Genomic DNA, 25397 nt, shown 5'->3' on the forward strand with positions numbered 1-25397 from the left:
TTTGGCCGCTGCTGCTGTTGCTGCCCATTACCACGCTGCTTGGTCCTTGGTTGGTGGGTGATTCTGTAACGCTCGTCTTCCTCCTCGTCTGAAGAGGAGCAAGGATCGGACCAAAACGCAGCGTGGGTTGAATACATAATAATTTTAATAATAATAACGAAGACGAAAAAACACTTGAACAAACTACAAAATAATAAACGACGTTAACAGACCTGAACTTGAGAACACATAAAACATGAACGCACGAACAGGAACGAACGAACGAACGAACGAACAAACGAAACGAAACGAAACGAAACAGTACCGTGTAGTGAACAAACACAGACACAGCAACAATCACCCACAAACAAACAGTGAGAACAGCATACCTTAATATGGTTCTCAATCAGAGGAAACGTAAAACACCTGCCCCTGATTGAGAACCATATCAGGCTAATACAATGAACCCAACATAGAAACACATAACATAGAATGCCCACCCAGCTCACGTCCTGACCAACTAAACAAGGCTAAACAAAGGAAATACGGTCAGGAACGTGACACCGGTGACACCGACTGCCAAACGCCGCCCGAACAAGGAGAGGAACTGACTTCGGTGGAAGTCGTGACACTCAGAAATGGATTGACTTTAACTGAGTATCGAACCCTGATAGTCATCCCTCGGCATGCCATGGTCAACTGTCCCACTATTTTGACTTTTGGCCTGGGGCCCATAGTTGCCATAGTTGACATAAACAATTTGAGAGGTTATGTGATCCCGTTAGTTGGTGCACTAGATCAGATAAATAACTATTGTACATAGTTCTGCTACCATGTTTCTATTTTGTTTATGTCAACATTGCTTTCTTTTTTCTTTTCTTTTTTACAATATGACTATAGTTTTTTTTAAGCAAAATAGATTTATCATCATGTTATGAATTTAGTGTTCCCAAGTTAGAGGTGCAGGCAGAAAATGGATGTCACAGGCACAAAGAAGCCAACATCCAAAGTTTGGTTTGAGGCTATGTGACAAAGCAGCCGTGGTGTGTGAATAAAGCATGTCAGGTGAATTTGAGGTATTATGGGACATTATGGGCCTGCTGATGTTCCTAATATGCCGCAGTGTTTAAAAATTAAAATGTGTTTCTAATTAAACTCATTATAGGCTTGTATAAACCTCTCTCCTTTAGTGAACCCAAACTAGTTTTTATTGGCGAAAATACACGCAGTACTGCTGTTACACTAGGCACTCGCTCTATAAAAACATAGATTGCCCCCTCTCCATGTATGGTGTTTCTGACCTTCCCAGGGAATGATGCGGAAGGAGCTAGATCTAAGACAATCTAAATCACTGCTATGAAAAATAGCTTGGTGAGGAAGGAGGGAGAAGGTCTGGGAGAAGATGAATGCAGTCCTGTGCTCCCCACTCTGGTGTCATAAATTACCTGGCCATTGATCGGGTGTAGTCTCTGATTCTCAGAAGCCTTCTCCACACATTACTCATGGGGCTGAGACAACAACATAACTAGAATGAGATTCTATTTCTATGCTACTGAAAATCAGAGATTCCTAACACACTGCTTCTCTCCAATGTCTATGGTACACGGCCCATTCTGCACCTAGAGTACATAAACAACCTCTTAATCAGCCGTCCCGGTTGTCCATCTGTAGGTCTCATACATTATCTTTGTTTGCACCCAGATTTTGCAAGTTGACTGAATTATGAAGAACAGGGTTGGAAAGGGCAGGGGTAATGTGGGTCTTGACTTTTCCCGGCCCATACCTCTGGCTTGGCTAAAGACAACAGGAAGTTAACTCTCCATAGTGACCAGAGCAGCCAAGTAGATGATGACATAAGGAAATAGGCGTGACCAAGATTGGCGTGACCAAGATAGGCTTGGTCACGCGAGGGTGAAAGCCCTGTGTCAGAAAACAAAACAAAGAAATATTGCATGTAATTTTTCACCCATTTGCAACCTCAGAGGAGGCAGTGTGATGAATTATTACTTTGCAGAAAGATGTGTGGGGAAACAAGCATTGAAAGAAAAGGAAATGGAAAATGAGCTCAGACAGAATTGAGGTGATAAAGGCTTTTTGCTGCCTTTTGTCTAATGCTGGCCTGGGTCCAATCAGGCCACACGTGGTGGAGGCATACACATCAGTCAGCCACTAGAATAGGCTGACTGATGTGTATGCCTCCACCACGTGTGTGTGTATTTGTGTGTGTGAGTGTGAGTGCGTGCGAGCGAGCGAGCGAGAGAGAGAGAGAGAGACAGAGAGCAGAGCATGTTGACGACCATGGGAGGGAGAGGAGAGGAGTAGGAGATGATTGGACACCCACCAGGGTTTACTCAAAGGTCCACCTGTTGATTGACAATGGCATAGATGACGTCACATGATTAGGGTGGATTGGGGATTGAAGCTGTGTAGCCCACATGTTGAGGCACATCTATTTTGCAGCTGGTTGGATCTAGCTGTGGCGAGCTCTGCCTGGTACTGTGAGAGAGACAGTAGTACCGTGAACTTGAAGGAATAGCTCGTCTCTATTCTCTCCATTATCCATGAGAGCACATCCTTTGTTCCCAGCTGAAGATAGTTCTGCTTCAGCGGGCAGAGTACCTTCATGACAGTTATTTTCTCTCTCTTTCCTCCGATCTACTTCACATTTATCACACAGCTTTTTTCCCCCTTAAGAGGACTTCCTTTCAGTTGACTGAAGTTCACTGGTTTTCTATTTTCAGCAGATTGACCTGTGTGTTTGTGTGAAAGAGAGAGAGAGAGAGAGAGAGAGAGAGAGAGAGAGAGAGAGAGAGAGAGAGAGAGAGAGAGAGAGAGAGAGAGAGAGAGAGATGTTAGTTGCACTATACACTCAAGGGTTGGGGAGTAACTGATTACATGTAATTATAACAAAATGTTTTAACTGTAGTCAATTACGTTACTAGCAAAAATATTGTAACCAGATTACAGATACTCTTTTAAAAACTAGATAATTATTTCTTGGACTAATTTTAAATTCAGAAAGGATGTTTGTGAAAACAATATGACACCTTTCTCTTTTCTCAATGGCATTCAGTTAAGTTTGTTCCACCTGAGCGAGTCAGAGACCACTATGATGACACCAAATGCGATTGATGGATCCTTTTTATCTTCTTCCAATGACTCTTAAGTAATGGAAGGTAATCAGATTACTTTACTGAGTTTGGGTATTCCAAAAGTTACATTACTGATTACAATTTTGGACATGTAACTAGTAACTATAACGGATTACATTTAGAAAGTAACCTACCCAACCCTGGTACACTTCCCTAGTCAAGTATTCCTCTTATCTCAGAACTGCCCCTTAAGGCAATTAGCTTGTGTGGTTACATCTTTATATACAGTGGGAGCAAAGGTGAAGGTGGACTTCAATCTCAACCATTCTGAAAACCTAGTGCACCTCTCCCTCTGGAGTCTGGCTTTTCCAATGAATTATCATCCTTTGTAATGGAGATGAACCTTTCTGAAAACCTGTAAACCTGTGCAAATTTGAAAGGCTTCGTGTGTTATGTGTTGGGGCTTGATCTAATAACATGGGTGCTCCGTGCCCTTATATGGAGCTTTAGGGGTAATGCTATCAGATTAATATTTGCAAAGTACCTCCATGTATTATTCATGGGGCGTCTGCCTCCCCAATTAGCCTGAGCAGGGACTTTCTCTTGACTGGCTTTAACATCTGTGCGACCCGGAAGTCTGCCTGCCGTCAGGGATAACAGTGTGGGGGGGGGGGGGGGTCCGTGGCCCCCTGGTGTCCTCCAGGCCCCCTGGGTGTCTGTTCACACACACCACCAATCACAGGGTGTGGCTGACTACCTATCCCCAGAGAGAAGGGTGTTTGTAAGCCTAAGGGCAGGGCTGGTGAGAGGATGAAAGACAGAGCATGGACATGTGTGTTCTCGTAGCACAAAACAGTCAACATACTGTAGTATCTAGCACAGTATTAGAAATATTTGAGGTGTTCAACTGTAGGTTTCACAGATCCTTCACCACAAGAGCCTGGTCTTTACACACACACTCACACTCACACACACACACTCACACACACACACACACACACACACACACACACACACACACACACACACACACACACACACACACACACACACACACACACACACACACACACACACACACACACACACACACACACACACACACACACACACCTCTCTCCCTGTAGCGCCTCACCCATCTGTCAGAAGCAGTGCAGCCTCTTTTATGTGGGCTGCTGTGGAGAACAGGAAAGGGTTGCGTGGGCTATAGATAGATATATTTATTTGACAATTTCAAACACGGTACAACAATGCATGTGGATAATGCATTTAAAATCATTGAGGATGATACACAAAAGTGGTCGTCTTAAATAAATGGTTAAAAATGAACAAACATAAACATAGTAGTCGAAGGCTACACAGTAGACCTAACCTACTAGGCATACGTGGGTTATACATAGAACACACAACAAAACAAAGGACATGACGACGTTGTCATAGCCTAGGCCCTAGAGCAGGCCTCCCTCACTAGATCAGCAATCTCAGGTTCCTTAACTGAGTTAGAGGATGGCGATGCCAGGTGATTCCAGATGATGGTGATGCCAGGTGATAGTGATGGAGATGGCTGCTGGTCCTGATGTCGTCCTCAGCTCAGCCTCTCCGTAGCCTGGACTTCGTACTCCTCCACAACTAATGTGTAGCACCCACTTGGGTGATGCCTCTGCTGCTGCTACAGCGCAAGAAAAGCCCACCACACATCAGTCCAGAGCAGTAGTCATGTTCAGTACGAGCTCTCTCCATTTCCATAATGCAGTCAGGTCTCATTGATCAAAAAGCAGCCGGTGCTGAGATGCAACTTTTAAATGCAAACATTGTACATTAGCCAGCTAGCTAGCCAGCCAACCTGTCATCAGTCTGCAACTCTGTGGATAAAATCAACCAGATATATCCAATCAACAACCCAATGACTAATCAAAAACAAAAAAGCTGATTTAAAAAACTAAATCTAAACTAGAACTAAAATACGTAACAAATGTACAGAACTCTCTGTTTAGGCTGCCTTATAGCACCATGGCAACCACGGAAGCTGCTCTCTCTCTTTCCCCCCTGCAGTGTTCTGTTCAATTATGTTCTCACTTTGCAGAGGTGTGTGGAGTGATTCACTCCTGTAGACACAGCACCACACAGCACCAGCCGCTGCCTTTGTGTTTTAAATGACTGTGTTTGTCTGCTTGACTCTCTCCTAGACAGCCTTCACTCTCTCCCACTGACTAAACTAATCCTGTGACTGACTGTCTGATCCAGTCACTGACTCACATTGGCTGTCTCAGTCTGCGTGAATCCATCTCTTCATCTCTCCACTCCCCGTCTCTCTGCAGACTGTATTCCCCTCTTTTCCCCCTAGCTTGCTCAGTTGCTCCACACTTGTTCTTTTTCATCATCCTCAGTCAGACACAACAACCCTTCTCCTCCTCCCACCCTCCTCTCCCCCACGGGGCTTGTTCTTTCCCGGCTTTCCCCCTCATCGTTTTCTCTTTTCCCTGACACCAAAGCACCTCAGTTTTGCCAAAACAACCCTCATCGCCTTCTCCTCCCCCTCCTCACCCCCCCTTTCCATCCCTTTCATTTCAGAGCGCTCGGGTTTATGAGGAAGCTCTAATTTGCATCCCATCATTTCTGAAGTAGTGGGGATGCAGTGCCCTCCAGGGTTACGGTACCTCCACAGCGTTGTGGTAATGCATTATTCTCTGTGTGACGGGGTGGGGTTGGGCCCTCCCCCGAGGTGCTGTCAGGGGATGACAGCTTTTTGCTTCCTGCTTCTTTTTTTCTGTTCACCCTTGTCATCCTCCTCTCTTCCTGTTTCTCTTCTCCGCCCCAAACCAACAAGTCTTCTTTCTTGTTAATGCTGGTTGTTGGCTGTTGTTTGCTCTATAAAAAGTCAGAAGTCTAAGTCGTAGATGTCACTTCAGTAGAGCATACACACACACACACACACACACACACACACACACACACACACACACACACACACACACACACACACACACACACACACACACACACAGGCTAGAAGATGCACAAACACAGTGGTCCCTCCAGGTGTGTCTTTTTGTGTGTCACGACAGATCATGACAGATCATGATACTGTATGGCGTCTTCAATGTTGGACTGGGTTACTCTTTGTAAACATGCAGGGTTGTTGGTGAAACCAAATCTAATGTCTCAATAATAAGAATGGCTTGATAAGAAATGGCTTATTGCTGTTTGAAATACAAGAGATGTGCTAAATTAACTATTTCACACAGAAAAATCACAGACAAGACTAGCAGCAGTTGAGGACCTGACCATGTTTAGTGTGTCCCGGGTGTGTTCAGAGCTGGTCTGTTTATGTGTGTTTTCCACTGAGCAGATCATAATTCCCCCGTCCCCCCTCATCTCTGTTATGTACAATAGGCTACATGCATTAGAATGTCCTCCACATAGTCACTTCTATGATCTCTATCTGGAGCCACCCACTCCAACCACCTCTTGCAAATGTTACCTTTTATCCCTGGCAAAAGAATACACTTTTTTCCCTCTCCTTTTGAAGATCAGCAGACATGATAACCTTAGCTGGTGAACTGCAAATGCTACGGCAGCGGGCTAGCCAATCACATTTCTCGTCGCTGGCCGGTGTGGCTCTCTTATAGGGCTCAGTGCGGTGACTTTCTCTGTGGGGTTGTGCTGCATGAATGTAAATGAGTCAGAAGGTCTTTGAGGTCTGTACACACAGGATGAATATCCATGACAATGGACAATAATGGATCATATCATATCTCAAACACATAGGCCTATTCACTTAAAAATGCTACTAACATGAACACACAGCAGGTGCCCCCCCCCCCCCCCCCCCCCCCCCAAATCCAAATGTAACGTACATCCCGCTATCAACACGCATTCCATAGCAGCTGAAAGGAGTCAAGGATGTGTTTCAGGCTCAAAGATTTAATCGGGGCCACAATACATCTGAACTCATCATGAGTGGCCTCAGTGGCTGGCGAGTCTGCGTACCCACATCCATACCCACACATGCAGTCAAACCCTGACTGAGTTCTTAAAATAATTGTTTCTTTTTAAATTGGAAATCGGTCCTACGGCCATGCCTGTTGCCCATCCCTGCTATAGAGAGCAGGATCATATAGTAGCTACAACATCAGTGCATAAGGCCGATGGCTTATACCAAATGGTGTCTAATATGTACTTCCAAATCCAATGATGTCTAAATCCATGCTAGAGGGAAAGCACAGTTCATACAGCACATCTCCTATACCTGAAGAGGTGACCCTAGTGTGGGTTTGAGTCAGTGATAATACTATGAGATACTATGACATGGCTTGGAGGACAATGCTAGGAGACAGGTGGTCTCTCTGCCTGTGCTGTCTGATTTAGAGCACTACAGTACTTCAGTCCCAGACTTAGACTGAGCCTCAGGAGCACAATCAGTCTGTCATCGTGTTTAATCACGCTTAACATACATACAGGCGGAGGAAGTGGAGAGCCTGTCAATCATGGCCAGGAAATGAAATTGGCCTATTCTCTAAAATATATCACACTGATATTGCTTGTTAACCGATCCTGTTTAATAACTAGGAGTCAGGTTGAGCTAGAAGTAGTTCAGATGTTCACAGCAGTCCCCCATTTTAGTACAACAGTTTTTTCCTTCTTTTACTTTTGTCAATTAAGATTCACGTCACTCTATAATCAATATTATTCATTAGGTATCATTTCAATGGCCATTATCGCAACATCTCAGCACATACATCATTTAACAGATGAAGACCACTATTAGGAAAATACCCCTCAACATAGAACCGTCTCATTACTGAGCGTGCGCACCTGCTGGTTAAAAACTATGAACATGGGACCAGGGAGGCGCTCTCCCAAAACATCTATCCACAAACAAGCCGTGGTGGTGGGTACAGGTCGTGGTGGTGGGTACAGGTCGTGGTGGTGGGTACAGGTCGTGGTGGTGGGTACAGGTCGTGGTGGTGGGTACAAGTCGTGGTGGTGGGTACAAGTCGTGGTGGTGGGTACAAGTCGTGGTGGTGGGTACAAGTTGTGGTGGTGGGTACAGGTCGTGGTGGTGGGTACAGGTCGTGGTGGTGGGTACAGGTCGTGGTGGTGGGTACAAGTTGTGGTGGTGGGTACAGGTCGTGGTGGTGGGTACAGGTCGTGGTGATGGGTACAAGTCGTGGTGGTGGGTACAGGTCGTGGTGGTGGGTACAGGTCGTGGTGGTGGGTACAGGTCGTGGTGGTGGGTACAGGTCGTGGTGGTGGGTACAAGTCGTGGTGGTGGGTACAAGTCGTGGTGGTGGGTACAAGTCGTGGTGGTGGGTACAAGTTGTGGTGGTGGGTACAGGTCGTGGTGGTGGGTACAGGTCGTGGTGGTGGGTACAGGTCGTGGTGGTGGGTACAAGTCGTGGTGGTGGGTACAGGTCGTGGTGGTGGGTACAGGTCGTGGTGGTGGGTACAAGTCGTGGTGGTGGGTACAGGTCGTGGTGGTGGGTACAAGTTGTCGTGGTGGTGGGTACAGGTTGTGGTGGTGGTGGGTACAGGTTGTGGTGGTGGTGGGTACAGGTCGTGGTGGTGGGTACAAGTCGTGGTGGTGGGTACAGGTCGTGGTGGTGGGTACAGGTCGTGGTGGTGGGTACAGGTCGTGGTGGTGGGTACAGGTCGTGGTGGTGGGTACAGGTCGTGGTGGTGGGTACAGGTCGGCGATACTGTACAATGTAACTTTAAACTCTAATAAACAATGTTAGCATTTCTACTCGCGTGTTATCTTTTGTAAAAAAACTCTGGGACATGTTTAGCGATAGGAATATGCTTGAAAAGTTTAGCAGTTGTGTAAAGTACTTAAGTAAAAGTACTTTAAAGTACTACTTAAATAATTTTTGGGGGTATCTGTACTTTACTTTACTATTTATATTTTTGACTACTTTTATACTTTTACTTCACTACATTCCTAAAGAAAATAATGTACTTTTTACCCCATTTATTTCAATGACACCCAAAAGTACTTGTTATATTTTGAATGCTTATCGGGACAGGAAAGCACCTAAAGATAAAATCCCCTTTCATCCCTATTGCATCTGATCTGGTGGACTTTCTAAACACAAATGCTTTGTTGGTAAATTATGTCTGAGGTCTATCCATAAATTTAAAAAAAAACAAGAAAATCATGCCGTCTGGTTTACTTAATATAAGGAATTTGAAATGATTTATACTTTTACTTTTGATACTTAAGTATATTTAAAACCAAATACTTTTTTACTTTTACTCAAGTAGGATTTTACTTGGTGACTTTTACTTTTACTTGAGTCATTTTCTATGAAGGTATCTTTACTTTTACGCAAGTATGACAATTGGGTACTTTTTCCGCCACTGAATGTTAGCAACATAAACAATTATTACACTTGAAGGGCTAGAAATCAATGCAGTGTAATGTCCAAACTAATGGGAAATCATAAGTGCGCATCGTCACAGATCTCCACACTGTTTCTGACATTGTGGTGTTTCCTTTCTCTCTCTTCCAGTTTCTGTGTCTGAAGAACATCCGGACATTCCTCAAGGTGTGCCACGACAAGTTTGGCCTGCGCAACAGTGAGCTGTTTGACCCATTTGACCTGTTTGATGTCAGGGACTTCGGCAAGGTGAGTGATATTGATTTTGAATGGGAGGTCATTGTGGTTTGGGCCCTCATGACAAGGCTGTGTGTGTAGCTATTGAAGTGTTGAGTGTTCTGTCCTGCAAAATGTCTTACTCGGAGATAGGATATTTCTTCCCAATGTGATATAGAAGCGTAAAACTGTTGCTCCTGCTACTCAGAAAATATAATGTGCCTGGTTATGGAGAGCCAGTATTGTTGGAATGATAAGCTCAGCACAGATTTGATTAGAATATGGGATGTTTTGGGTGAAATGTAACAGTCAGATCTGACTGCTGTAGCAGCAGGGTATTGTGCATTTCAGCTTTCAGAGCATACGGTGTCCCTTCAGGGTCAGCGCTTTGTGCATGTGTCAGTGAGTGTGGTTGGGTGAATATGTATATTTTTGTTTTATGCCAGTGTGTGAGATGGTACATGGTTTTTCCTGGAAGCTGTGTGTGTGTGTGTGTGTGTGTGGCTCAGCAGCAGTAGGCTGACTCATTTCCAGGTATTACTGTGAGGGGTGGGGGTTAGGGACAGGATATAAGCACTGGGGTATTACAGTATCCCATGGCTTCTGCTCCGTTCTGCTCTGTCTGGGTGTGGGCCTCAGCTTGCAGTTAAACCCTCCTGTTCTCTTCACTTGCCCTGGAGGTGTCCGTGTTAGATCCAGGGAACATTTAACTGGATATCTCTCTTTACAGCTAATCCTATTTACTGTGAACCATGGGGGATGGTTGAGGTCTCGCCAGGCTAGTGGGTTACTAAAGCATTGCACATATGCAGAGTAGGATAGGATACTGTATATATGTAGTGCCAGTATACAGTATGCTGTGATGCTAGGATTAGTTTGGACAATTTTTTCCACTGTTGTCTCTAGGTGGAATGAGTCAGATCAGAGGTGTTTGTTGATGATGTAAATGGCCTTCCGGGGCTGAAGTTTGAGGTGTGGGGAAATGTCTGAATGGGAACAGGATTTAATTAGTTATAGGACATACTTTAATCTTCACTGTGAGTGTCATCAGATCCTCTGGCCATGCCCTCCAGGCTCAGTTGACATTGACTGTTTTGGCATTTAACCCCATGAAAATCCTTATCTGACAGATGTATGGACATGGAGGCCAGAAGAGAGAGAGAGAGAGAGAGAGAAAAGGAGGCCTGTAATTTGGCATTTTGTAGATGTCTGAGAGTCAATGAGCTCACAGTAAATTATATTAAAATTGGGCCCCAGTCAGAATCAATCCCACACACCCTCCACATGTCAATTTGGAAATTGCGTTTTTCATGGTCTCAGAGGTGGCAGGCTTGTCTTCGCATTGATTTTCCATTAAGGGAAAGCATCACATTATAATATATTGACGTGAACAGATCCCCTCTAATGTGGCTTACATTTAAATGTGTGGGTGCGCGTGCGTGCGTTCCCTATTAAGCAAAGCTAAAGGAGGGTGTTTGTCTTCTTGTAGAAAGGCTGGTTAGACAGCCTCTTGAAGTCTTTCTTCCTACTCTTTGTTCACTTTTTTATACTTTTTTATACTTACAACATGGATTTTCTCCTTGAATGTGTTTTATGATGTTAAACACAGGGTATGGGTGAGAGGGGTTGGGGATCAGGGGCTTGAATCAGATGCATCTGATCTAGATTCATCAGCTTCTTCTTCTCCTCATCCTCTCATACTGTATGTTTGCACTGGCTGGCTGTCAGGGGCAACAGAGTTCACCTTTCCACCCTTCCAATCCATCTCTCTCTCTAATGATGGCCTATCCCGGGTCATATGATTGGGAGACAGAGGGAGATGGGGCTAACTGACCCACAGTGCTGCAGGCACAGTAATTGCACCCTCAGAACCTCTCCCACCCCCCTTTCAGTGATCTTGTTCTAGGTCGTTGAAACAGATGGAACCCCCCGCCTCAAACCTCCATTGCCCCTCTCTCCTCCACACATTCTCCCACACTACCCTTCTCTTGCACCCCAACTCCCTTCTCCTTTTCTCACCACCATCACCCCTTACCACCCGGGATAGAAGCTCTTGTTCCACACAGATGGACAGAACCCCCCCTTCATTAGATATTCATTATGACATCATTAGCGATGAAAACAGCTTATTACAGTAGACCCGGGGGAACGCTTGGGTCTAAACGCTCCCTCCACTACCTCACAACAGCCTTGATTTTCTACCTTTTAATTAGCTTCCCAGAGAAACATGGCTGTCATTTAAATGAACATGGCAATCAGTTTGTTTGGCTGTTGAGATGATGAGCATAATTAGGCTGCACCTGTTAACCGTTTATCAGTATTGGGGGATTTCCGGTCTGTCTGTGACTTGTGGCTGATGATGAGAGATGGAAGTTCTGACATCCTGCACTGTCATCTTCATTAGGCAAAGCATTGTTCTTTAAAATGCAGACAGCGAAGACAGTTTATATTATTTCTACACGAAACTGACTTTGAATTGTAACTGATTCATGGACTAGCCACACTTTCAGATTGTAATTCATTGAATTGATATTGTGGCATCAAGGTAAATGGCGTTTTGCAATGGCTGTGTGCATTTGAGTGCAAAATTGGCTGACAGCCTGTGCAATGAGAAGAAGCCCAGAGATGAAGCAACAATCACTTTACTAAAGTAACGTGAAGGACAGGGGAACAATTTACAGTCAAAGTTGCACATGACTGCACTCTCTTTCAACTGCATCCCACTCTACATCAAAATTGCCATTGTTTTGAGCAGTGGCGATTTTAGCATGTAAATCTCGGTGGGGCAAAAAATGTATAAATGTGGGATGCACGCCAGCAAAGCCACTACACAACACAACACTAAATAATACATTAATTGCACTATAACGGTGACAAATGGTGCCCATAAAGCTGTCCCAACAGCAGAGTCCCAACACTTTACCACTGCTACACCTGGCTATCAGCGGAGCCTTGCCTGGCAGCGAAACAGTTCATTCAGCCTCATTTACTGCCTTTAAAAAAACATAGCTGATATGGCTGACTTGCTTAAAGAAATGTGGTTTCTACTGACAATTGAGATGTACAAACTATGGCATAAAGGGACGACAAGCACATAACAGGCAATCCGTAATTTCAATTAAGACATTAATGAGCGAGCTAGGACTGATGTAACTTTAGTCAATATAAATATTTGTTTAGAACTTTTTAAATGTACAGCGACAGAATTCAGAACATGGGCCGTTCTTACAGTGTTCTCCCTGTACACCAAGTCAGAACCGTAGGATAAATAAAGGGGGCATATAAGCAGACCATGAAAGCTCTTACAATATTAAATGATTACATTTCTCTGAAACAGGTTATAGGCTACATGTGCACCACCAAGTCAGAACAGTAGGCGAAATGAAGAGGGGTAAATAGACCAAATTATTAGGGTGAGGCACATGGGCTACTAACAGCTTACTACACAACATACACTTAGATTTTACTTTCTTAGCTGCAGTATACATATCTCCCTGGCATATTACATCATTTATGCAGCAGCATACAATACATTTTTGGACTCACCTTGTTGTGCTGTGCTCACTTGAACAGGAAGGTGGCATGGCAGTCCTTCATGGGCAAATTTTGTCATCAAAGTCTGGAATTCTATGGATTTATGGTGCTTTCAAGACAACTGGGAACTCAAGGTCGAATCATGATCGAATCATGAAAAAAACAAGGTCGAATCATGAGGGCGTCATTGATCTTCAGATCATAGCTCTAGAAAGAGGCCCGAGTTCCCGACTCACAATTCTAAGTTGGATGTCCATTCAAAACATATTTCCCAGTCGGAGCTCGTTTTTCCGGAATTCCCAGTTGTCTTGAAATCAATGAAATCAAGTTTTCGCAGTTCCGAGTCAACAGTTGTTTTGAGCACGGCACAAATCATGCTTCATTGACAGCATGGCCAATGTTGAATGTTTATCATTTTAAATTTGAAACAGAGACCCTTAATCACAGATTTGGGACCACACAGCCACTGTCACTGATTTCTTCCAAACCACTCATTGTTGAATATGCGATTTCCAACTTGTTGTGTAATGTTTATGTCCAATGGCCGATTGTCGACTTGATTCATGATGATGACTGACATGATCAGTTCAATCAAAGCTACTGTATATATAACATGATTTGACGGCATTTTATCTGTGGCCAATGACCTTGAGCCTTCTTGGATGGGCACTTCTAAAGTAACTCTATGGCAGCACTTGAGTCGGCAGGTTGCCTAGTGGTCAGAGCGTTGACCCAGTAAACGAAAGGTTGCTGTATCGAATCCTGAGCTGACAAGGTAAAAATCTGTCGTTCTATCCCTGAACAAGGCAGTTAACCCACTGTTCCCCGGTAGGCCGACATTGTAAATAAGAATTTGTTCTTAACTGACTTACGTAGTTAAATAAAGGTAAAAAAAAAAAATTACCTAAGGGGCTAGAGTTTTCGTGGTCTAACCTTAGCTGTGACGTAATGTCCTAATGAGTGACAGAACACTGAGCCAATCACGGCGCAACGCTCCATATTTTCTGCTGGCTTGCCCCACCACCACAGAAAGCATTGAGCTAGGCTGAAACACTAGCATTTTGGAGCTGCCTTACTCAAGAAAACAAAAAAGAGACATTGTTTGTATGCGGTTTTATTAACTCAATTCTATATTTTTTTTACATTGGTTGCAAACATATATGTGACACATATTAATGCAAAAATAATATGCAACATGGCAAGCCCCCCCCCCCCAAAAAGATATATATAATAATTGTGGGGCTCAAAACAGCCCTGAATGATGGGTCGCCACTGGTTTTAAGTAACAATCAGGAGACTTTGTTTGGAAGTAGGCAACATTCAGACATCCAAGGACTGTCTCTCAAGAGAAAGGCTGTTTGTCTTGGCTGTGTAAATGTGTCCTTTGGTTGTCATGCCAGCAGTGAGGAGAGGGAATGCTGTCAGGTAGGACAGGATGCCATTGGCTAAATGATTGCCTCGGTGGAGAATGAGGAAGGGGGTGGAGGGGAAATTATGGAGAGAGAAGGAAGTGGAGGGTGGGGGGAAGACTCTGCAACCATCAGACACCTGTCTTTCCCAATTAATTTGAGAAAACTGCACTCTTTCAGCTTCCATTTCTCTCTCTCTTCCCTCCCATTTATCTCATTTCCTTTTACCCTCTCTCCCCCTCTTTCTCTCATCATTCTCCAGTCTCACCCTCCCTCTTTATTCTCTGAGTATGTTTAGGGCTGGGGGATATGACCAAAATAACAAATGACAGTACGGTATATCATTTTTTTTACGGTATTTGATGTTTCTGAATAATAATAGTTCTAGATATACTTTATGGGTAGTGCATGACCCTACACTCTACACTCTTAGAAACAAGTACTATCTAGAACCTAAAAGGGTTCTAACTGGAACCTTAAAAGGGTGCTCCTATGGGGACAGCCAAATAACTCTTTTAGAACCCTTTTTTCTAAGAGGGTAGGATGGCAAGTGGTTTTAATTGGCTTTTTCCATTCTGATTGCTTTATACTGTTCAATCAAACATCAACCCCAAAATAATAGGAGGACAAAACTGACAGTGTAGTCCTATGTAGAACATGGCATAGGAATCAAAATCCTCTTTAGTAGTCTCTGAGGGACAGTTTGACATTTACTGGGGTGGGGGGTGCTGGTCCAAAATTGGGAAGTGTTGTCTAACTTAATTTTTTTTATTGGGCACATGGGTGGGTAGTGCATTTTTTCCCTGATTTATATTCAATATAGCCACATTTGCTCACATTTGCTCCTCTATCAAGGTGTTTTCTGTACTTCCCTTATGCACTACGCTTTTCCACGCACTAACTATACCACAAGTCAATATAGTCTACCAGTCTAACTGTATATCCTGCCCTCTATCCATAGTGACAATAGTGGTAGTAGGATCATTTGTCCAGATCTGCAATAAGTTAACTAGCAATCACACCACACATATAATCCACAAGATAGAGGAATAGCTGACAGGCAGCTGAGACACCAGGTGCATCATTGCGCATGAAAGAACAGGTGAAGACACGCAGTTCAAAAATCTCCCCTATTGATCTTGTTTAGCGACAATAAAATGATCCTACCTAGACTAGCCTACAACACCACAATCCAATGAATAATTGCCTTATTATTTTCAAGTGAGTACCATTGAGTAAAATTCTACTCTAGGCTTTAAACTGCAGTGTAAATGTAATTTGAATAATGGTGCAAAAGCCCTGTTATTTGACTGTTTCATTCCACTCATTTCATTTGGATCAGTTGTATGTCTACTCTCGACAGATTCTAAGTTATAGAAAGGCACAGTATTTTTACTTCTGATACTGGTGTGCTGTCTGTTGCAGATCATCATTCTCCCAAGTCATCCTATATAGTCGTAGCCACATAGGCTTATGCTCCCAGCAGGCCCAGTTATTCAGGAAAGCTTTAACACGTATTCTGCCTCCTTTCCGATCCGAGTGGCTATTCCTTTACCTAGAACCTAACTTTTAAAATGTATTACCTTTTTATTTGTGGCATAAACAACTAGCCACAATGTTTTAATCTGATTCGTCTCCTGTAGGCTACTTGCTCATTTTCATCCACTCCTTTCAAATATAATTCCAGCATCCAAACTGCATTCGATGAATGAAAAGAGACATCTGTTACAAAACACCAAAAAGTTGAATGACATTCGGGAAAAGTGTCAAAACAAGCCTTCGATACTGAGTAGAGAGGGATGTATTTTCAGTTTGTTGAGATTGACATACTTGATTGTGGTGTTGACAACACAAACCATGATAATAAGCGCTCAGTCAGTAATCGGTATGCAGTTATGTGTTGCTTATTGGTTGTGTGTGGTGCATTGGCACAGAAACCTGTTGGTGGATATAATTATAAATAAATATAAATCTGATTTCTCCCTATCTGATAATTGTCTGCAGCCACCTCTGATGGTAGTGTAATGATACTGGCAGGGAGAGGGACTTCATCCGTGGTGGTCGCGAACCCTCAACCTTCTGGCCCATAGCCCTGAACAGCATCGGCTGTGCCACGAAGCCATGTTGAAGTTGATATCCAGGTTTATAAACACAGGGTTGCTACAGTTATTGTTATTTTTGGAGGTAATACCTTTTTTTTGTTAATTTTATCAGGGGGGAAGGTCATGTGAAAATATTTTAAAGTTTGGGAGGGAGGTGCATTCATTTTTTTTATGACAGCTTGTTTGACCAGCTCTGGTACTCAACCAATGGTTTCCATTTTCATAGTTATTTGTTACATTCCACCATTTTAATACATTTCTTAATTTCCTGCATTAATTTCCTGCATTAATTCAAGTTCCTTGGTGTCCACATCACCAACAAACTATCATGGTCCAAACACACCAAGACAGTCGTGAAGAGGGCATGACAATGCCTATTCCCCCTCAGGAGACTGAAAAGATTTGGCATGGGTCCTCAGTTCCACAAAAAGTTCTACAGCTGCACCATCGAGAGCATACTGACTGGTTGCATCACCGCCTGGAATGGCAACTGCTCAGCCGCCGACCTCAAGGCACTACAGAGGGTAATGCCTAAAGCCCAGTACATCACCGGGGCCAAGCTTCCTGCCATCCAGGAGCTCTATACCAGGCGGTGTCAGAGGAAGATTGCCAAAGACTCCATCCACCCTAGTCATAGACTGTTCTCTCTGCTACTGCATGGCAAGCGGTACTGGAGTGCCGAGTCTAGGTCCAAAAGGCTTCTTAACAGCTTCTACCCCCAAGCCATAAGACTCCTGAACAGCTAATCAAATGGCTACCCAGACTATTTGCATTGTCCCCCCACCCCCATTTTTACCCAGCTGCTGCTCTCTGTTTAGTATCCAGTACCCACTGAATATAGCCTCGCTAATGTTATTTTACTTGTTGGTCCTAAATTCTATATATATATATTTTTTCTTCTTCTTTATTTTAAAAAAATAATGTTTTACAACAGTTTATTTTAGTAAATACTTTCCTTAAGACTTATTTTTTTTTTAAACTGCATTATTTGTTAAGGGCTTGTAAGTAAGCATTTCACGGAGCATGTGACAAATGCAATTTATTTGATTTGATTTTGATTTGAAATGGTTTCACTTTGCTTAGTAGTTTTTTCAATTCCAGCGTTCACTTCCACTTCCATTTTAGTGAATTTCTTAATTTCCTGCACTAATTTATCAATTAGTAGTCTTATTCAGAACATTGCATAGGAATCAAAATCCTCTTATAACGCTTATAACGCTCTAACGCTGGTACTCGACAAATGGTTTCAATTTGCGTAGTTAATTGTTCAATTCCAGCATTCACTTTCACTATTTTAATCAATTTATTATTTTCCTGCACTAATTTGTTATCAAGACATTTCATTTCTCTTAGTATGCCTCTATTTCGTTCCCCAAAACACTTTTCCTTGACAGAATAATAATTATCCTGTTTCACTGTGCATTTTCGGCTTCAATTGCAGTTCTTACTTTCACCACTAGGTAGATGATCTCAGGGGCGCTTTGTTTGGAAAGCTTTCCCTCCAGAAGTTGTTGACTTGTTGTGCTAGCAAGCAGCCACTCAGCTGTTAGCAGTTTCTTACTGTCAATAAAAACAGATGATTGCTATACTTTTTCAATTCATTACTGAATTATTTAATGTAAAAAATCTAACATTAAAATACCATTACACTCCAAACCGTTCTGTGAATTAATACGGTATATCGTTTTTTATGGTTCACTGCCCAGCCCTAAGTGTGTTGTGATAAGACTTAGCCACGAGCTGTAGCCATTGTGTAGACTCTGAGACAGTGTCGGTGTGATGTGATTACCATTCTGAGGCAGTGCAGTGGCTGATTGCTCTCCCTGTTTCTCTGGAGCCTCTGAAGCCTCTGCACACTGACCTCTGCTCCTCTCGTTTCCTTACCGCTTCCTGCACCATGGTGCTGAAAATAATCCAGTTTCTCAGCATCCCCACCCTGAACAGTGAGACTGAGCCGTCTGCTGAGCTGTGTGTGGAGCGTGCCTGCAGTCTGCTGAGGTAGATTCCAACCTCGCCCTCGGCTCTTTCCCTGCTCTGCCTTTCACTGACCAACCACATGCCTCTGGTCCTGTCCCAAGGCTGCACACATCTATTCAGGAGATTATGGGAGGCCAGAAGTGAGGGAATGTAGCTATAAAGGGAAAACTGATGTCTAAGTCATTTTTCCATTTATTTTTACGGAAGCTGCAGCCTGCATTTAAAAAGATGCTTCACTTTATTTGCTTGCAATTTACGGTATTGCATATCCTGTTTGCCTGAATAAGCAGGTCAGGTTAGAGGAACTCAGTGTCAGGCTGGGGAGAGTAACACACAGAGGCATGGGGGTCAATCAGGGTCACATATTGGGTCAACCTCTCCATCACTCTTCATGTCCAGACACCTCTCCTCAGACAGTTTAACACCCCTGTCCTTTCCTCAGCTGACGCCTCTGTGTCCCTGTCCTTGTTCCCTCTTAGTGTCCCCGTCTGTCTTCTGTCCCTGTCTCCTCGTCCATCTCCCGTCTATACCCACTGCATGTTTTTACATAAAGCTGCCAAGACACAATCTATTATTCATTCCTGAAGGCACACCCCTGATGATAATTCTCCTGCTATGAATTATAGATGGCAAGTTCCCTCCCCCTTTAGGACCCCCCCCCCCACCCCCAGGACCCCCCCTCCCTCTCATCCCATGGCGTCATTAGTCATCGTCTCGTTACCGCCATTCCTGCGAAAACAGGTGGTGGCCGGGCGATGGCTGTTGTCTGGGACTGTGTTGGTACTGCTCAGGGCCAGTGATGCTATCTTGGAATTGATTCAGAATGTGGTCAGTTCAGTATGTGTTTCTATTGTCGCTCTGCTGGCTGTTCAGAAGACAAAGGAAATATGGTATGTGAAAAATGTCTGACATTTACCTTTGTCAATGTCACTGACAAATCATATGTGCGTGGGTCGTCCAGGTTGAGTCTGATGGACGCATAGTGAAGCTGGCTTCTGTCAAGCAGATGTCCAGATATCTTTATCTGAAATGAATTCAGTCTCGTGGATTTCATCCAGCTGTCAACTGAGACCACCTGTGCCATGATTCCAATGTGTCTGTCTGTATTTACACATGCAGTAAAGCTAGCGTAGTCTATATCAACCCACTTTAGAACTGCGTTTCTCAGGAACTCAGGAAACAGTAGCAGTAATATCTTTAAATCAGCAGAGACTCACTTCCCTTAGAATCAGCTCTCTGTTTTTCAACACTGTTCTCATTCTGACAGCATTCAACAGCCACAGCCATTTAATTCGGCCAAGAGCAGATAAACCCCTGATGTGCTGTATGTTTTATTGAGCTCTCAAAGAATTGTACAGTCAAATTCCTACTGTGGAAATAATTGCCTTCCTTTTGTTTTGGCACTGTGAATGTTTTCTCTGAATTTAGTAACAGACACAATGGGAATGGTCCCTGGCCCCGGCTCCACCCGGCTCTTTGAGGATTCTCAGCACACCATTCTGCAGTGCTGTCTGCCCAGAGGCAGCAGAGGTGTACCAGACTCTGTCTCTGGGCTGGGATTCGTTGGCCGGCCTGGCGGACAGCAGAAGCTGTATCCTTCCTTCCCTGCCTGTGGTTGTGTGTGGCTGTGGCTGTGGCTGTGGAGCACAGCGGGAGTAAAGAGGGGGCGTCGGGAAGGATGGGCCCCCACAGGGAGAAGCGTTTGTGAATTCCACGCTGGCAGCGTGTGCTCTCATTATTTCCCCTCCCTCCCTCCCTCCCTTTCTTAACGGCCCCACAGGCACCGCTATGATGGACAGGTACACTCCCAGGAATCACCCACATGAAAAAGGGAAAAAGCATCAGATAGGGTACCTGTCCTCTTTCATTTTTCATCACGGAGGGATTCTTTTTCATATGCTCTTGAATGGAATGATGAACTCCACAAAGAATCAAAGCTTAAAGGAAAATTCCACCCAAAATCTTTTGGTATTTGTTTCGTTAATCCATTGTTGACATAGTCCCAACATGTTTTTCTTGTCAGCAATCACGTTTTCAAGATATGTAACTTTCAAAATACAGAAATAATCCTTGTATGATGCATTTCACATCATATGATGCATGAAATAAATACAAAAATATTGTTTTTGGGTGGAGTTTTTCTTTAACTAACAAGCTAGCACAAGGTGTCACTAACTAGCAAGCTAACTAGCTAGTTTGCACACTGCTGTACTAGCGGGAGGCGAGGGCAACCTGTAGACAGTGTCCTTCGCCCCCGCCTGTCGGCAATGTTAATGACGGTGATGGCAAGGTGTTCGGCAGACGGGAGTGAAGGACACTGTCTACCGGATAATACTTTTATTTCCCTTTTGAAGATGTCATGCTCGAGGTGGGGGCGTTCAGCAGGAACCAATGGGATGCTCGAGGTTGACGCAGGAACGCCCACATGCAGAACGCCCTGAATTGCGGACTGCAGTTGCACACTATTGGTCATAATGGACAAGAACTGCTGTTACTTTAGTAATTTCAGCCTTACTACATTGGTATAAGTGCATTTGGAAAGAATTTGTAGTCAGAAAGTAAACCATCGAGGCAGCTTAGGCTCATTACAAAATAGTATTACAGATGATGGATCATGGTTAATCCACTTTTCTCAACCGTCTGTCGCAAGAGTCAACTAAGGACAAGTGTCACACTAGGTGAAATGCCTTTACTTTCTTTACGATTGCGCACTCATTGGCTCTATGCCCTCTCAGGGTTGTTATTGAAAGCATTATCGGCCAGTAAGCAGAGAACGCTGCTGGAGTCTAGAGCAGTGATTGGTCAAGTCAGGTGAATGGGACAAGGTGACTGTGACGCTGGCAATGCTGATGTGAGGGGCAGAGTGGAGCACCCACGGCTTTGTGACCAAAGCCTTACAGCTGTAATCCCTAAATCCATAAAACCGCAATCACACACAAAGAAACAACTACAGCTGTTCACATCAGGTCAGGATGTTGGCCTAGTGTTGTATGGGAAAATCACTGGAAAGGCTATTTTTAATCAGAAATTGTTATGGTTGTGTTTTCCAAAAATATTGCATCACTCTGATTTGAAAGGGAAGTAATAATTTTTGTTGACCACGCTCTCTGTAACTTTTTTATATGGTTATATTCGTTAATGATCATTAGAGCTTCAAGGAAGGAGACAGTCAGACAGTCAGACACAGTGTTTCAGAGCAGCCCACAGTCATAAAAACACAAAGACAGGGACTAGTAGATCTAATGTCATGAAGATTGGAACTGTTGAATGTAATGCTGTCTGATATATGCAATCGAAGAGCTGTAAAATGTTAATTAAAATGCATGTATTATCGAGAGCAGTAGCCTAATACATGCTGTGATGGGATACCAAGGGCCAGCAGCACTATAGCCTAATACATGCTGGGATGGGATACCAAGGGCCAGCAGCACTAGGCTAAAGGTAGCGTGGACTACTCCACCACTCTGTCCTATTTCTCATTGGGGATTCCATTTAATCCACCACTCCTCCTCCTCCCTGTCCTCCTCCTCCTCCACCTCCTCCTCCTCCACCTCCTCCTCCTCTCCCTGTAAGATTAGCAGTGTGTGGTGTGAATGCTCAATATGCTTTCCAACTGCTTCGCTCTGTCATACTTCTCCTTCCTCCCTCTCTCTCCTCTGTCTCTAATAAGCTCTCTCTCTTGTTATTGTATTTGGCCCAGGCTATATTTTGCGTTTGCTGTTGAAGGTCCAATGTAGCCGTTTTTATTTAAATATCAAATCATGATTGTTTTAAATTAAAATGGTCAAAAAGAAACAAAAATAGATTCTTAGCATAGAGCAATTTCTCAAGCAAGAATTTTGCTCGGACTGTCTGGGAGTGGTCTGAGTGGGGAGGGGAAAACCAGCTGTTATTGGCAGAGAGGTTTGGAACTCTTTCTTATTGCACTAACTAATTCAGAGCCTTTCGATGTCACCAGGTAGGCCAAAACTCTGTCTCACCTAAACAGGCTGAAATTTCTTACACTAAAAGGTTATTATTCATATTTTCACTATTTTACAGTATTATTCCATCCTCATAATGTGGAAATATATATAAAACACAGAAACATTATGTTTTTGACTGCACTGGGCGGTGTTCTACACAGCCTGAGGTAATTGGACACGCCTGATAAAGTGTGTGTAGAAGGCTAGTGTTCTCTTTATGTGTAGTGTTGAATAGCCTGCCAGGTGTTGCTGGAGCCCTCATGCAGTGTGCTAAACTGCTGCCCTTCTCCGCCTCCTCACCTCTCCTCATTTCTCACCCTGCAGGTGTCCTCTAGCAGGTAGTAATAACGCCCAGCCTTGTACTGTCTGGACTAACATAAACTTTCCAGAAGGGGAGCACTGCCTGGGCCATATCTGGGTACAAAAATAAACTTCAGGGAAGTTTGCCTTGAACCCCATAAAGATCTTGGGCATTAACCTTGAATAGATAGCCTATATATGTATGTGTTTAATTTTGGTTTGTTCAAGGCTGTCGATGTCCATTGACTTCCCCCATGCTGCCCCCATCCTGGATGCCTTTGGTCCAATTACACTGGAAAACCCACACCTGTTCCTCATCTCCCACCTGGCCAGGGCAGCAGTCTAACCAGACTCTGCCAGACATATCAAATCAAAATCAAATACATTTTTATTTGTCACACAGAATACAACAGGTGTAGATATTATTGTGAAATGCTTACTTACAAGCCCTTAACCATCAATGCAGTTCAAGAAATAGAGTTAAGAAAATATTTACAAAATATTTGTAAAAAATATAAAAATTAATTACATAACAATAACGAGGCTATATACAGGGGGTACCGGTACCGAGTCAATGTGCGGGGGGAAAAGATTAGGTACTTTGTACATCTAGGTAGGGGGAAAAGTCATCGCTGTTCTCATCTCCAGAAGCTCTTTTCAGTCATAAGAGACAGTAGTAGCAACATTATGTACAAAATAAGTTAAAAACAATGTGAAAAAACAAACAAAATAGCACAATTTGTTAGGAGCCCGTAAAACGGCAGCCATCCCCTCCGGCGCCATTATGGAGATTCTAGAGAAGATTGACAAAGAGATTTGCTTCGGCTCAGTAAGGTTGGCAAAACTGACAGAAGAAGGGAAATGAGTCTTCCTCTGGATAATCCCCTGGAAAAGGGGGAGTAAGAGAGAGAGAGGGAGAGAAGGAGAGGGAGTAAGAGAGAGAGAGAGAGAGAGAGGGAAAAGGCTAGCAAGATGCACTATTGTTGTGGAAGTGTCTTGGCTCAGCTCTTAGCTCTGTGTCCTGTAATGAGGGAGAATGGTTTAAGTGTTGTTGACGCCAGGAGAGTAGAGAGTAGAGGTCGACCGATTAATCGGCATGGCCGGCATGGCCGATTTCAAGTTTTCTTAACAATCGTTAATCAGCATTTTTGGACGCCGATTATGGCCGATTACATTGCAATTCATGAGGAGACTGTGTGGCAGGCTGACCACCTGTTAATCGAGTGCAGCAAGGTTCAAGGTAAGTTGCTAGCTAGCATTAAACTTGTAAAAAACAATCAATCTTAACATAATCACTAGTTAACTACACATGGTTGATGATATTACTAGTTTAACTAGCTTGTCCTGCATTGCTTATAATCAATGCGGTGCATGTTAATTTATCATCGAATCACAGCCTACTTCGCCAAACAGGTGATGATTTAACAAAAGCACATTCGCGAAAAAAGCACAATCGTTGTACCAATGAACCTAACCATAAATATCAATGCCTTTGTTAAATGAATACACAAGTATTTTTTTTAAAACCTGCATATTTAGTTAAAATTAATTTATGTTAGCAGGCAATATTATCAAGGGAAATTGTGTCGCTTTTCTTGCGTTCAGTGCAAGCAGAGTCAGGGTATATTCAGCAGTTTGGGCCGCCTGGCTTGTTGCGAACTATGTGAAGACCATTTATTCCTAACAAAGACCGTAATTAATTTGCCAGAATTTTACATAATTATGACATGACATTGAAGGTTGTGCAATGTAACAGCAATATTTAGACTTAGCGTTGCCACCTGTTCGATAAAATACGGAGTGGTTCCGTATTTCACTGAAATAATAAACGTTTTGTTTTCGAAATGATAGTTTCCGGATTTGACCATATTATTGACCAAAGGCTCGTATTTCTGTGTGTTTATTATATTATAATTAAGTCTATGATTTGATACAGTTGAAGTCGGAAGTTTACATACACTTAGGTTGGAGTCATTAAAACTCGTTTTTCAACCACTCCACAAATTTTAACAAACTATAGTTTTGGCAAGTCGGTTAGGACATCTACTTTGTGCATGACACAAGTAATATTTCCAACAATTCTTTACAGACAGATTATTTCACTTATAATTCACTGTATCACAATTCCAGTGGGTCAGAAGTTTACATACACTAAGTTGACTGTAACTTTAAATAGCTTGGAAAATTTCCCAAAATTATGTCATGGCTTTAGAAGCTTCTGATAGACTAATTGACATCATTTGATTCAATTGGAGGTGTACCTGTGGATGTATTTCAAGGCCTACCTTCAAACTCAGTGCCTCTTTGCTTGACATCATGGGAAAATAAAAAAGAAATCAGCCAAGACATGAGAAAAATAATTGTAGGCCTCCACAAGTCTGGTTCATCCTTGGGAGGAATTTCCAAACACCTGAAGTTACCACGTTCATCTGTACAAACAATA

General features: G+C 43.3%; 1 protein-coding gene across 1 annotated transcript in view; it reads left to right on the forward strand.

Moving 5' to 3' along the window:
* Nucleotides 1-18714, forward strand: part of LOC120025545 (guanine nucleotide exchange factor VAV2-like) — an 87357-nt gene extending 68643 nt beyond the window's left edge. The window contains exons 2-3 of the mRNA XM_038970106.1: nucleotides 9584-9700; nucleotides 18550-18714. Of these exons, the coding sequence (XP_038826034.1) occupies nucleotides 9584-9700; nucleotides 18550-18714 (282 nt within the window). The remainder of the gene's footprint in view (nucleotides 1-9583; nucleotides 9701-18549) is intronic.
* The last annotated feature ends 6683 nt before the right edge of the window (nucleotides 18715-25397 follow it).

Source organism: Salvelinus namaycush, chromosome 31, assembly GCF_016432855.1.
Source record: "Salvelinus namaycush isolate Seneca chromosome 31, SaNama_1.0, whole genome shotgun sequence".
Lineage (NCBI taxonomy): Eukaryota > Metazoa > Chordata > Actinopteri > Salmoniformes > Salmonidae > Salvelinus > Salvelinus namaycush.